This window comes from Delphinus delphis, chromosome 10 (genome assembly GCF_949987515.2).
Source record: "Delphinus delphis chromosome 10, mDelDel1.2, whole genome shotgun sequence".
NCBI classification, from domain to species: Eukaryota; Metazoa; Chordata; class Mammalia; order Artiodactyla; family Delphinidae; genus Delphinus; species Delphinus delphis.
Window position 1 is genome coordinate 101,421,956 of NC_082692.2, and position 13,029 is coordinate 101,434,984.

A 13,029-nucleotide genomic window follows, 5' to 3' on the forward strand; every position below is an offset into this window, starting at 1 on the left:
CTGTGCAGGCTCACACAGACCCAAACCCTCTGCAATGCACCTCTCTTTCCTTCTTGGCGAGTTTACACATAGGAGCGTTTACCTGATTCAAACTCAGGGTTTCTTTCTTCTCACCAGTTCTTTACATTTCAAAATAAGCCCTCCACGCAGAAGCTGTGTGATTATAAGATCGGCAGCTGGGAAGCAACCTAGCGTGTGCTGAGCCCTCACGCCTTTCATTAACGCATTCACCCTGCAAAGGTGGGTGCCCGTCACTTGCCAGGCCTGGTCCGGGCTCCAGGGCTCCAGCGGGGAGCAGACAGGGCCTCTCTGGGTCCTGGGATATGCGGCTGGTCACGGTGACGTTGTACCTCTGAGGAGGTGCATCAGAAGGGGGTTCTTCCTTGGGTTGGGGCAGGTGGTAAGTGGTAGCCGTGGGGCGTGAACTCGGGTGTGTCCCGCCTGCGGTGTGTTCGCCTGCGGGAAGCCTCCGGGCTGGCTGGGGCCCTTGGATGAAGTTTCTTATCTCAGTGTGACCCTGGTCATCCCCCACCAGCCTCAAGGGCGTCCATGTCTGCCGGGGGCATGGATCCCCACCCTCTCGCATGGCACGGCCTGGCCAGCACGAGACATCGACGGGCACGCATGGGAAATGGAAGCGGATGGTGCCAGCGATGTTCGGAAGTATCTTCAGGGTCCTTGCTCCTCTGTAGTGAACAAGTGTGAAGTGTGATGGGCCCTGGGAAGCGAGGGGCCGTGATGCGCAGCGGCCCCTCGGGGCCTGGCGGGTGCAGGTGGAGGGCGCGAGCAGAGCGGCCCCTGGCTCCACACATGGCATCTTAATGCACAGTAACGCGTTCCCGTCTCCAAAGAGATGACAGGACTTCTCCTGGGCTCTCAGTGAGCACCTTTACCCCTTGGGAACGAGAATTCATGCTGGGCGTGGGTTTACCCACCTCCCCTCCTGCACGTGCGTCCCTCACACGTCCGTCAGGGAGCAGGTGGGTCTGGAGCCTGGAGAAGAGGGTGGTGACACATACACGGTCGGGGTGGGGACAGGATCCCTCCCCCGCCACCCCCACCCCTGTGCCATCTGCTGGCCGGCACGTCCCCTCGTTTCCTCCAGTGGTTTGTCTCTGGAGTGATGGGTGGGCACGCCCGTAAAGCACTGTTCATTGTCCAGTGGGCTGGCAGGAGCTGATGTGCGGACGGGCCACGCGGCCCTTTGGTGGGTGGCAGCCTGACGCCGTCTCCCGCTCCATCATGCGGAAGGCGCCTGGACGTCCAGCTGCTGGGAAATCAAGCGGAAAAGGAATCGATTTCCCCACCGCCATTTATGTCTTTGTTTAAAATGCGCAAAGTGGCTCTTTCGAAGGAGAGAAGAAGAAGAGGGAACGCCTCCATGCGTCCCCTGCGCGGGTCTGGCCCCGTAGGTACAGCGAGCGCGTCATTTCTCTGCGTTATGAAGGACGTGTCGCTCCTGACAGCGGCGACTTTTGCAGGAGGATCAGATTAGAGCTCTCGCTTCTCCCTGTGATTTTTAAACGGGTTCTCTCTGGGGGATGCGTAATAAGCCAAGTGAATCGTCCTCCGCAGAACTGGAGCCCTGTGGCCTCCAGTCCTCGGCGTATTTGATAGCAGGCTGGCGTGGCCCTGGGTCAGACTACACAGCCGTTGTTCGGAGCGCCAGCGTGATTTCCACTCTGGAATCTTTATTAAGCGACTTGAGTCCTTGGGTGAAATACCCTGGGCCCCCTTCATCTGTGGGTGTACCTGTGAGCCCAGTGCTGCTGGCAGAGTTCTCAAGCCCCTGCTGCCTCCCCTGCCCGACGGTTCCTTTCTGGCTGCTGGTGGCATCCAGCTCTGGGAAGCGGCTGAGTGTGGGAGAAGAAGCCCTAAACTGGGGGCTCGGGCACCGTGTTCCCTCCCCAGTGCCGCCCCTTCAAGGCTGGGTTCCCACCCTGGGTGGGCCTGTCTCCCCATGTGTTCGCTGAAGGATGTGGGCCAGCATCAGCACTTCCCAAATAGATGACGGTACCTGGGGTTTGCAGACCCCTTTTTTCAAAAATTCCCAAGTGCTGACAAAGCCAGGGCTGAAGCTGAGCTGGTGCAGGTGCAGGTCTCCTTACATTAACCAGCGGCTTGGAGCTGTGACCCTGGATCTCAGTGTACTCAACACGCTGGGCGGGGGCCGAGTCTCGGCCAGGTGTGAGGCTCGGTCCTGAGGCTGCATTAGGGGAGAAGACAGCCTGGGGGAGGTTGCACAGGGAGGTCTACATCGAGTTGGAGTGAAGAGTGGTACAGCTGCAGCAGGAGAAGAGAGCAGAGGGGCGAAGGTCCCGACCTTCCAGATCAGGGGAGATTTTACCGAGGAGGGACACTTGAATGGGACTGAGGGTGAGTGGGAGCCAGCAGGTGGGCACAGGGGGAGGACAAGCCCCCAGATCTCAAAGGTGGACTATGCAGCCCTGAGGTGGGTAGACAGGCGCCAGATGGCTGGAGTGCGATGGCCATGGGGGAGGGTGTTTTGCGGTGAAACCAGAGTCCTGGGCAAGGGCCAGATCGTGCCAGGTTCTTATAGGATGTGTTAAGGATGTGGGCTCACTCTGGGCAGCCTTTGAAGGCTTCTAACCTGGGTGCAATAGGATAGTATTTGGTTGTCTCCTGACGTCTTTCCCCCACAGGCTGTTGACATTGAAATTGTAGCTTTGCCAACACTGAGCAGTTCACAGTACCCACCGCCCATCTCCCACCCCCAGTGAATATAAGACCACAAATCTCAGGCAGCAAAGCCAGGGCCAGGTAGAGATGGGAGGCAGCCGCGGGGCCCACCCACTAGCTCCATGACACGCCTCCACCTGCCCAGCCCCCAAGACCACTCAGTTGAGATGCACGCCTAAGCAATATGACAAGTTACTGCGAGTCCATCCCCAACACGAGAGAGTGGTGATGATGCAGTTTGTCTGGGGAGAGACTTTTCTGAAGGTGGGATCCCTGGAAGGAGGTAGAGAGAGAAGAAGACTTAAAGGGGGCCTTTGGCATGAAAGCGTGGAAGACAGGAGCTTAGATGAATTCCTGCACTCCAAACATTTTATGAGGGCTCTACTGTAAGCACAGCAGAGGTTGAGGTGAATGTGGGGATGGGCAAGGTTCAGAGAGCTCGCACTGAAGACTTGGTGGCCTCCTCGGCCCGTTCCCAGGTTCTGAGAGTCTGTGGGTTCAGATTAGGATTTCTCAGTGAGAGCTTCATTTAGAAAGCAGTGGTCTCACCCTCTACCAGCCCCTGACTTGCAGTTTCACAGGAGACCCCATGGGATGCTCTTCTCTTATGGGAGCTGCAGGGGCAGGTGGCCTGGACAGGAGATATGGAACCCTGGGTGTGAGTCCTCACTCTGCCAGGCTCTGACCACCCCCACCTTGAAGCAGCTTCCCTTTTCTTCTCTGTAAATTGTGCAAAGTTGAAATAAATGCTCTCTGAAATCTATCCTGGCTCTAACATTTTACATCCCACGCCCCTCCCCTGGCTGGCAGTGGGTACTCGTGATGAGGGGTGGGCAGGGCCACATGAGGGTTTTCCAAGCCCTGGTCTGCAGTCTCTGGGAGACAGTGTCCCACGGGCGATAGGCTGCTGCCGTGAGCAGCTGTGTAACCGCACCCACCTCTGACCTTGCAGGTGCACCCTTTGCTCCCGGGCACCTCAACCGTCATGATCCACGACTTGTGCTTAGCCTTCCCGGCCCCGGCAAAGGCTGACGTTTATGTCTCGGACATTCAGGAGCTGTACATCCGCGTGGTGGACAAGGTCAGTGTCAACTTCCCGGTACGGCTCCCTCCCTGCGGAGGCCTGGAGAACGATGGGGGTTCAGGGGGTGTTTTCCTCGTGTCCACCTGCAGCTCGCAGTGCTGTTTCACCCAGCATTCTGGGCTCAGTGCAGAGCAGCCTCCGAGGGTATCCGTCTTCATCTCAGTTGACACCTGTAAAACCTGGCTGTAAATCCCGCCGGAAGTTGTCCCCACGTTAGCTGCAGCGTGGGAATTCCTGTCCTCTGACTGGCGCGAGTTACTAACCAGCCCGGTGCATGCGTTGCTGAATGCGAATTTTCTCCCCAGTATGTACATTTTGGATTCTTAGAAATTTCAGTGGCAGATGAGTAAGATGTACTAACGCCGAGTGCTTTTGCAAAATGAATACATAATAGATCTGGGCTTTTCTTTAATGTAAAGAGGGATTTTATATTACTCCAAATACCTGAAGTAACTGCAGTGAGGCTTACAGAGGGATGCTGTCAGAGTCCTGTCTTCCTGGGGGGAGAGAATAGTTGGTAATTAGAGGGGGACATTCAAGCAACTTGGACTCCTTAAAAGTCAATATTCTCTGAGCCTCAGGTAGTCCTCCTCTGATCTCATTTCCTCTGGTGATTTGCCTCCAGACTTGAGTTCTTTCACTAAGCATTTCTGACTCATGTTTCCCAGAGTTCTCGCTGTATATATCATGTGCCAGGATGAACTCTTGGGTCACTGAGCCCTTTTTAACCCCCACTGTACGCCTGTTGCTATTCTAAGCTATGGATTGTCTCTCTAAGGAGATGTTAGTTCTCTCTTTTTATTGGAGTGTAGTTGATTTACAGTGTTGTGTTAGTTTCTGGTGTACAGCAAAGGGATTCAGTTATACATATATATATGCCTTTTCAGATTCTTTTCCGTTATGGGTTATTATAAGATATTGAATATAGCCCCTGTACCATACAGTAAATCCAGTTGTTTATCTACTTTATACATAGTAATGTGTATCTGTTAATCCCATACTTCTAATTTATCCCCCCCCCCAAGATTGTTAGTTCTCTCAGAGTGGGATGTGTCATTTATGCATCGACGTATCCCCGAGGCCTCTTGAATACAGAAAGCACGTAACCGATTTTCATTTGTTGATGGGCTGATGGTCTGAAGGTCAGCTTGGGTCTGTGGGTTTGAGGTTGTTGATGCTTTTGCAGAGAACCATAGGGTACCACAGGTGGTGGCATTGGTCATTCGAAGGCCACCCCTGAGTCTCTGTCCCCCTTGATGTAGGTGGAGATTGGGAAGACGGTCAAGGCATATGTTCGCGTGCTGGACTTCCACAAGAAGCCCTTCCTGGCCAAGTACTTGGCCTTCATGGACCTGAAGCTCCGGGCAGCCTCCCAGATCGTCACGTTGGTGTGAGTCCTTGCAGGATCAGGGGTCAGAGGAGGGCATCTCAGGGCATTGCCGACAGGTCTGTCGGGGGAAGAAGTCCCAGCCCCTCCCTCTGTTCCAGGGCCCTCGACGAGGCCCCAGACGACTACACCGCCGTGTTCCGCGTCCGCGGCGTGGCCATTGGCCAGACCAGTCTCACCGCGACCGTGACCGATAAGGCTGGACAGAGAATCAACTCGGCCCCACAGCAGATTGAGGTAAAGCTGTCCCTCTTCGTGCTTCATGGCCTCGGCCCAGCCCCTGTTGCATGTTGGGGCTTTTTTGTGATAGGCTGGGCGTTTTAGGGGCAGCCCAGAAAGCCACGTGGAGGGGCCATATTAAACTGCCCTACTGTGTCCTCTGATGAAAAGGGGGCCTTCACTGGTCCCGGGGACCTGGGGCCACAGGAGGGAGGGGCCTGGGATACTTCAGTCTCTCCGGGACGGAGGGGGTGTGGCGTGGCTCAGGGGAGGGGAGCTACTGCCGCACAGCAAGGGGGTGGCTGGGGAGGAGTGCGGACCGGTCTGGGCTCGTGTGCAGTGGTGCCCATTGACAGTCGGGGCCTTAGAGGCGGTGCGCTCCTCGAGGGAACTCCGGGAGCAGCCGTTCTGGGTGAGGGAGCTCCAGGGCCCCGACACCGTCTCAACTGTGACGGGAGCCCCACAGCCGCCAGGGCCAGGAAGTCGTGTCCAAGTTTATTCTTCCGCAGCACTAAACTGGTCCTGCCCCTCCTCCACCATCTCGGCCACATAGGGCCGGTGGGCTTGGTGTTGGCGGGTGTGGTTGGTGCTTCTAGATGGCAGTGCACCTTTCTTCTGCTGTTGAGAAGAAAGTCCTGTCTGCCTATAAATGACGCAGCCATACGGAGACGACTCCTCACGCACAAAGCAGCCCCGGGCCGACTGGCACACCTTGCGGCAAGGCAGGGGTTGTAGGGGTACAGGAGGAGGACTGGGGGCTTTGCACTGCTGCAGAGATAGGGACGTCGTCGTCCCTGCCCCTCGAGTCCTGCTTTCCTCCTCTGGAAAATGTTGAGGCCGTTGAACTTGAGGGCTCTTCTAAGGCAATTAGTCAGTAGGAATCTGGAGACATTTAGTGGAGAGACAACCCCTTCCAAAGAGGAGTTGGGGAAATCTCGAAAGCAGTGGGTTGGAAGCTTGGACGTGTGTCAGATCTCGTGGTGACTTGTTGAAACACATTGCAGGACCCCCCCCTCCGACTGGCGGGGCCGGGGCAGGCCGGGGAGCGGGCATTTGTACAGTTCCCAGGTGGCTTCCGCAGGAGCAGAACACGGCCCTGAGGACCGCAGATCCTCGGGCCCAGGGGTGGGATGAGGTCTCGTGGGGGCTGCTCGGGCTCCCCCAGGCTTGGCCGCAGCGCCCCCTTCAGAGGAGTGATGTCTGCGCACCGTGCTTCTCTGGAATTGAATGTGACTGTGTCCGGCTACAGGAGCTTGGAACGCAACGGGCCCCTTTCTCCCTTGTGTCTCCACACCCAGGTCTTTCCCCCGTTTAGGTTGATACCCAGGAAGGTGACGCTGATTATCGGGGCCACGATGCAGGTAGGAACCACAGGCCACGCCCCCGCCCCACCCCCACCCGCGGCCGTGTCCCCTGCCTGGGGCTTCAGAACGGGCTGTGCAGAGTGCTGGGGTGTTGGCACCCTTGCCCCCGAGGGTGAGGCGTGGGCCGGCCGGGGGACGGGCTGACGGGCGCTGCTCTTCTCCCTCCAGATCACCTCCGAGGGCGGCCCCCAGCCTCAGTCCAACATCCTCTTCTCCATCAGCAATGAGAGCGTGGCGCTGGTGGGCAGCACCGGGCTTGTGCGAGGCCTCTCCGTGGGCCACGGCGCCGTGTCGGGGGTCGTGCAGGCCGTGGATGCCGAGAGCGGCAGGCTCGTCGTCGTGTCACAGGTAAGGGCGTGGGCTGCTCCGCAGCGGGCACCTTCCGAATCCGCCCTGGACGCAGCCTCGTGGGTGAGGCTCATCGCTCCCCAGGCAGCTGGCGGGGTTGGTGACCCGGGCTGGGAGGAAGCCCTGCCTGCTGGGCGGGGGCTCTTGCCAAGGGCCGCCCTCTCCCAGGGTCTTGCTTCTGCCCTCTGAGCCCAAGCCCCTGCCTGTCACCTACCCCCACCAGGGCCAGCCCTGCACTCGTACCCCCGAGGTTGGCCTCCTCCAGACTGAGGCTCCCCGGCTGCTCCTTAAGGGGAAGGGTCCCCAAGCCCCACGCCCGGGACCATTCCGGTGCAGGCTGACAGTAGCCGTTGGGACAGCAGACTCTGCTTTACGTGCCTCCCCGAGTCCCCGGACCCTCTGCTCTGCTCGTGTGCAGGTGATGGGCCCGAGGGACGGGCTAGTGACCCTCGGCCACCACACGGCTGCTCTAGGACCCGACCTAGTATTGCCAGCATCAGAGCCCTCCCGCCTTCGGGTCTTCTTTTCCAGCTGGGCTTGGAGATGTTCTCCTAGCAGAGTTGGGCTGCTCTAGGCTCTGACACACTTGCTGGGTTATGGTGTATGTTTTTGGAGGCATGTGCTGACTTGGCTGCTGTACACGAGGGTAACTGGACACCAGTAGTGTTTCAGACCTGGATTTATATTTCCAGGAGAAAAAGAAAGCCTGAGTCATCCGCCAGTATCTTTGCTCAGCTAGAAGTAAAGTCATCTCCCCCGCCTCCTCGCTGGAGTGGGGGACATTTCCTGACCATTTTCCTGGGTCAGCAGAGATGCTGGAGGCCGACTCAGGGGAAGCCTCACCCAGGAGGGTCCCCCTGTCCCATATCGGTGGCACTGACTCCAAGCAGGTGAAAGCAGGTGTCTCTAAGTCTGATCGTTTCTGCCTTTCCCAGGGGCAGGCACTTCCGTGGGCCTCTGGGAAGGACAGGGCAGAGCATGTCTGCCTCTCGAGAAGAGCTCAGGGTGCTTGGATTCTTCCCCGTGTCCTTGGCCTGCTGCGACCTGCAGGAGCGTTGGCTTGGTGGTCAGGCCATGGTGGAATCCCAGCTCGAAGAGGGCGTTTTGTCCTGGGTGGTGTGGCTGTGGACAGAAACTGGGCTCCTGACAGCGCTCCGGGAGCACCGCCGAGTTACGAGCACCTGAACACACGGCTCTGGGGCGCTGGGACCCTCTGGAGGGGGTGGGGCTGACTTTGACCCGACACTGAGTGCATCGATTTACTCCTTTCCCAGCAGTCCCACTCTCTCTCCAAGTATCCCGCTTACGCCACAAAGTCCTTTTGAATCACTGGGTGGATACTCCAAGTTTACCTATCTATTTTATGAAGACGAGAAACCACTGGGCATGTGAGAGTAAAATTAAGGACCAAGGAGGCCCTGCTTTGTTTCCCTCTAAAGAAGGGGTTGCAGCCTCAGGAACGGGCTTGTTTTCTCCTCCTGGGGGCCCGTGTGGCTGACACAGCTGACACAGCAACTGGCTGGGGATTGGTCTAGAGGACACAAGGCCATGCAGTCCCTCCTGGCCACCCTCCTCTCTAGGCTGACCTCACTGGGCCACCTCTCTGCGTCTCCCATCTGGCAGGCTGGGGGAGGGGCCGGGGGAAGGCCCTGGTGCCCCTTGGTAGATGGAAAGGCTGCACCGCCAGCTCCATCTGAAAGGCGTCTCCTTGAGCCCAGGCAGGTGGGGGCTCAGCCTGAGGCCCTGAGGTCCGCGTGTCCCAGAAGGGTATGCGACTCTGGTCAGAAGCTCACGGTTCCATCTGTGCGATTCGGGTCACCCTAAGAATCAGCTCCCAAAGCCGAGGAGTAGTCCAGGACTAGCAAGGGAAGACAGCAGTGAGAAGGATGAAGGGAAGGAAGGGAAGGGATGCTAGCTGGGCACCTACTACGTGCCAGGAGTTAGCCCACATCACAAGGCACAGGAGCTGGGCTCACATGAGTGTGTGTGCAAAGGGCTTAAGGGTTTTAGCAGCCTGGGTTCAGCATGTATCAGCAGCACTACAAAGAAGCCAGTAAAGTTAGTCTTTGGCCAAATTAACAGGAGTATAGAATTCAGAATGAAGGAGGATATAGTCTATTCTAATCACACTCTACCTGGCTCCTGCATTTGTCCCGGTACTCTGCTCAGAGACAGACGGGCTGGATTTGGGGTTGGGAGGTCTGGCTGCCTGGCCTAGAGAGGAACAGTCCCTGGTCAGTGTCCCCAAGTCTCCGCAGTGCTGACCTGGAGCATCTGGAGCGGACAGGTCTGTAGGCTCAGAGGACCAGGCCGGCACCCCCAGGGGCAGGGAAGAGGCAGCAGCCAGGTCCACGTGGGGCGAGCCACCCGCAAAGCCAGGCCTCCTAGGGAGGAGGAGCATCATGGGTGCCTTCTGACCACGTGACTCTGAGCTGGCCTTGGCAGGAGCCTCCTTCCTGGGGGAGGGGTGTCCCTTCCCCAAACTCCTGTCACTAGCACATAGCGCCTGCCCACAGTCAGCCTGAGCCCCAAAGCCCTCTTCCTAGGACCTCGTGGAGGTGGAGGTGTTGCTGCTCCAGGCCGTGAGGATCCGTGCCCCCATCACCCGGATGAGGACGGAGACGCAGGTGAGGCGGGAACCTCTCCAGGCCCTCCTGTCTGAGCTCTCGGAGAAGCCTCTCGGCAGGGGTCAGGCCCTGAGTTCTGCTTCAGAATGAGCTGTGCCCTCTGCTGGGACAGTTCTCCATGCCCTTCACCTGCTGAACCCTGTTTACCTGGGGGTCCAGCTTCACTCCCCTGCCTTTCCTGCGGCAGCCCAAAGGCTCCCTGCCATTCTCCCCAACGGCGCCATCCCCTCTTACGCACGGCGCTGACGCCTGTCGCCCCGTGTGGGTGCCGTCGGCAGGTGATGCCTGTGTCTCCACCAGTCTGTCGCCCTCCCACACCTAGACTGGCACCTGGCACCTCTCGGGAGCCGGTGTTTGGACGGTGTGTAGCTTTCTCAGTGCTTTCTGTGTGTTAGTCCACATGGGGCACATAACAGCCCCGAGAGGTAGCTCCGGGGTCACGTCCACGTCACAGAAGAGGAGGTGCGCACGGGGCAGGCTTAGGGCGTCTGCACAGCTGGCAAGCGGCGGGACGGGGCGCCGACCCACAGCCTGGCTCAGGTCCGTCCCCGCCTTTCGCCGCGTCACCTCCACGTGCTCCCTCTGGTCGGCGCTCGGTCAGTTCAGATTGTCGGAGACCGAGTCCACCCCTCGTGAGCAGGGACCCCCGCTAGACTGAGAAAGAGGGGAGCAGGGTAAGCTGTGTGGCGGGGGCTGGGGGCGCTGCAGGTGTCCCAGAGCTAGCGGCAGTCGTTTAGGAATGGGGTCTCCCGGCCGAGCTGCGACAGCCCGCAGCCCAAGAAGGACGGGAGGTGCGGGGCTGGTGCTGTGTTCCGCTCGGTCCTTTGCTGTTTTGTCAGGCCTCCTGGGACCTATGCTGCACCTGCCGCTGCTTAGGGAGGAATTGGGTGCGCTTCCCGTTGCCCCGCGGAGACGGGGAAGCACCCAGCAGCAGGCGGCAGCTCAGGCAGTGCCCCGGAGCATCCGGGGGGGTGGGGCTTTGGCCGCTGGACCCCGGCGGTCACGGGCCTGGCTTCTCCCCGCAGATGCCTGTCTACGTCACCGGGATCACCAACAACCAGAACCCTTTCTCCTTCGGCAATGCCGTGCCGGGCCTGACCTTCCACTGGTCTGTCACCAAGCGAGACATCTTGGACGTCCGGGGGCGGCACCACGAGGTACCCACCCTCCCAGAGTCCCCTGACTCCATCCCAGACAGTGTTGGGGTGGGAGGGTTCTCACCACGTGTCTTGTGCTTCACGCCCTCCTGTGGCTCCCTGACTCCTTCTCCCAAGGCTGCGGCCACACTGTCCCTCCCCGGTATCCCTCCCGGCCTCTCAGTCTTGCTCGTGTCCAGGAACCAGGTCGCCCAGCTCCCCCCTCACGGTTCCCAGGACAGTCCTCAGCCTTTTCATTTCAAGCACATTCTTGCCGACCAGCCGCGCTGCACAGGGGCTTAGTGACCTGCTAGCGGAAGGCAGCAAAAACGACAGCCTGGTGGGGACGTCACAGAAGTTCCAGAACGTCTCGGGGTCCTGGTCGGGGTCCCCAGTCTGTAGCTTCCGACCCCCTTTCCGAGATGACGCCTGGCAGCCCTGGGGTTTTCTCCAGGTTTATCCCAGGACCCCACCCCTGTCCCCTTAGGCCTCCCTAGGGGGTCCCCGGCCCCTCCCTAAGCCTCAGCTGGAGAGAACGTGCTGCCCCCGTTTGTATGAGCTGGAGCCCATGCGTGAGGAGGGGGGACGCGCCCGGGGTCGCCCAGCCAGTGGGCTATGGGCCGGGTGCCGGCCCTGGTGACTACAGGCTGCCACCCTGTGTGGGCCTTGGTCACCCAGGACCCGAGTGGGGTTGGTACTGGGGGTTTCTTCTTGTCCTGTCCATGGATGGGCGGGGGGGGCGGGCATGAGATGGCGGTCTCCTGGAGGCTTCCTGAAGCTCATCTAGTAGTGCAGGACGAGAGCCTCCCCCCAACCCTATGGGACCAGAGTCCTGTCCCCAGACTGTCCCCGTGGTACCTGGACGTGTGACTTTTTCACAGATAGCCCACGACGGGGGCTCTTGGGGGGGAACACCCCAAGTCTAACATCTTCTTGGTGATTCGCCTGACCCCCCGCACAGTCGAGGCTCTGAGAAGTCCTGTGTGAGAACGCTGGTTGGCCTAGCCTCTTTCACAGGCTACTGTGAACATGAATCGCAGCGTGGGGCGCCCTGCGCTCGTGCTGAGGTGGCCACGGGCTGCAGCCCCCAGGTAGCAGGCCCTGACGGGGCGGGAAGGCAGCAGGATGAGAGAATGCAGGCAGTGCAGGGGGTCTGGGGCTCCCGTCCGGCTCTGCCCTTTGGGGACACTTTCGACATCTGTCGCAGGCATCGCTCCGGCTGCCGTCGCAGTACAACTTTGCCATGAACGTGCACGGTCGGGTGAAGGGCCGCACCGGGCTGAGGGTGGTGGTCAAGGCCCAGGACCCCACAGCCGGGCAGCTGCTGGGCCTCGCCAAAGAGCTCTCTGACGAGATCCAAATCCAGGTAAAGGACGGGTGGGCAGAAGCCACCGTTAGCGGGAGAGCAAAGGCCAAGCCCTCAGCCCTGCTCCTCCCAGGGGCCTTGTGGGCACATGTCAGGGGGCTGGGGGTATGAGGTACTGTGGGAGCCCAGAGATGGGGTGACCCAGGGCTTCACGGAGGGGTTATGTTTCAGGATTGGGGGGCCTGGCATGTGCACAGGGCTGAAAGTCTGAAGTAGCTTAGTGTGCTCCCAGAATAGCAGATAATTCTGAGCTCAGAGTCTGGGGTGCCTTCTTGGGGGAAAAGGCTGGAAAATTGTCTGAGCCGGGCATTCATTCAGTTGTCTGTATGTTTCACAAACGTGTGACGCACTTAGCAGAAGCAGACACACTCCCCCACTCCCCAGGCCGGCTCCCACAAAGCCTGCGGGGCAGGAGCTGCAGGTGCGGCTGCCCTAGATGAGCCCGCAGCCCTGGGGGTGAAGTGCCCCTGCGGGTCCCGGGGAATGGGCAGCAGAGGGTCCTGAAAGGCCTCGAGGGATGTGCCTGGAAGACAGAGGGTGCGACCCATCCTTCACTGATGGAAACCGAGCCTTAGGACGGGAGGTGGCCGGCTCAGAGCCCCTTGAGGGGGCACCCAGCAGGACTCGGACCAGGCAGGACCAGAGCCCAGCCACCCCTGTCCAGCCCAGGGCTCGACCCACGTCTCTCTCTACCACCCCTGCCCCCTCTGGGCCCCTCTGTAAAAACAACGAAGAGCATTTTTAGCTTCAGGGACCCCATTCTGCTAATCTGGGGCTCAGTAATGTCTGGGTTCCCCT

The 13,029-nt window shown here is 59.4% G+C and overlaps 1 protein-coding gene across 1 annotated transcript in view; it reads left to right on the forward strand.

Annotated features, from left to right (window-relative positions):
- Positions 1-13,029, forward strand: part of NUP210 (nucleoporin 210) — a 99,018-nt gene that overhangs the window by 67,410 nt on the left and 18,579 nt on the right. The window contains exons 21-28 of the mRNA XM_060023129.1: positions 3,653-3,781; positions 5,047-5,174; positions 5,273-5,408; positions 6,689-6,751; positions 6,923-7,102; positions 9,649-9,729; positions 10,755-10,886; positions 12,073-12,231. Coding sequence (XP_059879112.1) covers positions 3,653-3,781; positions 5,047-5,174; positions 5,273-5,408; positions 6,689-6,751; positions 6,923-7,102; positions 9,649-9,729; positions 10,755-10,886; positions 12,073-12,231 — 1,008 coding nt within the window. The remainder of the gene's footprint in view (positions 1-3,652; positions 3,782-5,046; positions 5,175-5,272; positions 5,409-6,688; positions 6,752-6,922; positions 7,103-9,648; positions 9,730-10,754; positions 10,887-12,072; positions 12,232-13,029) is intronic.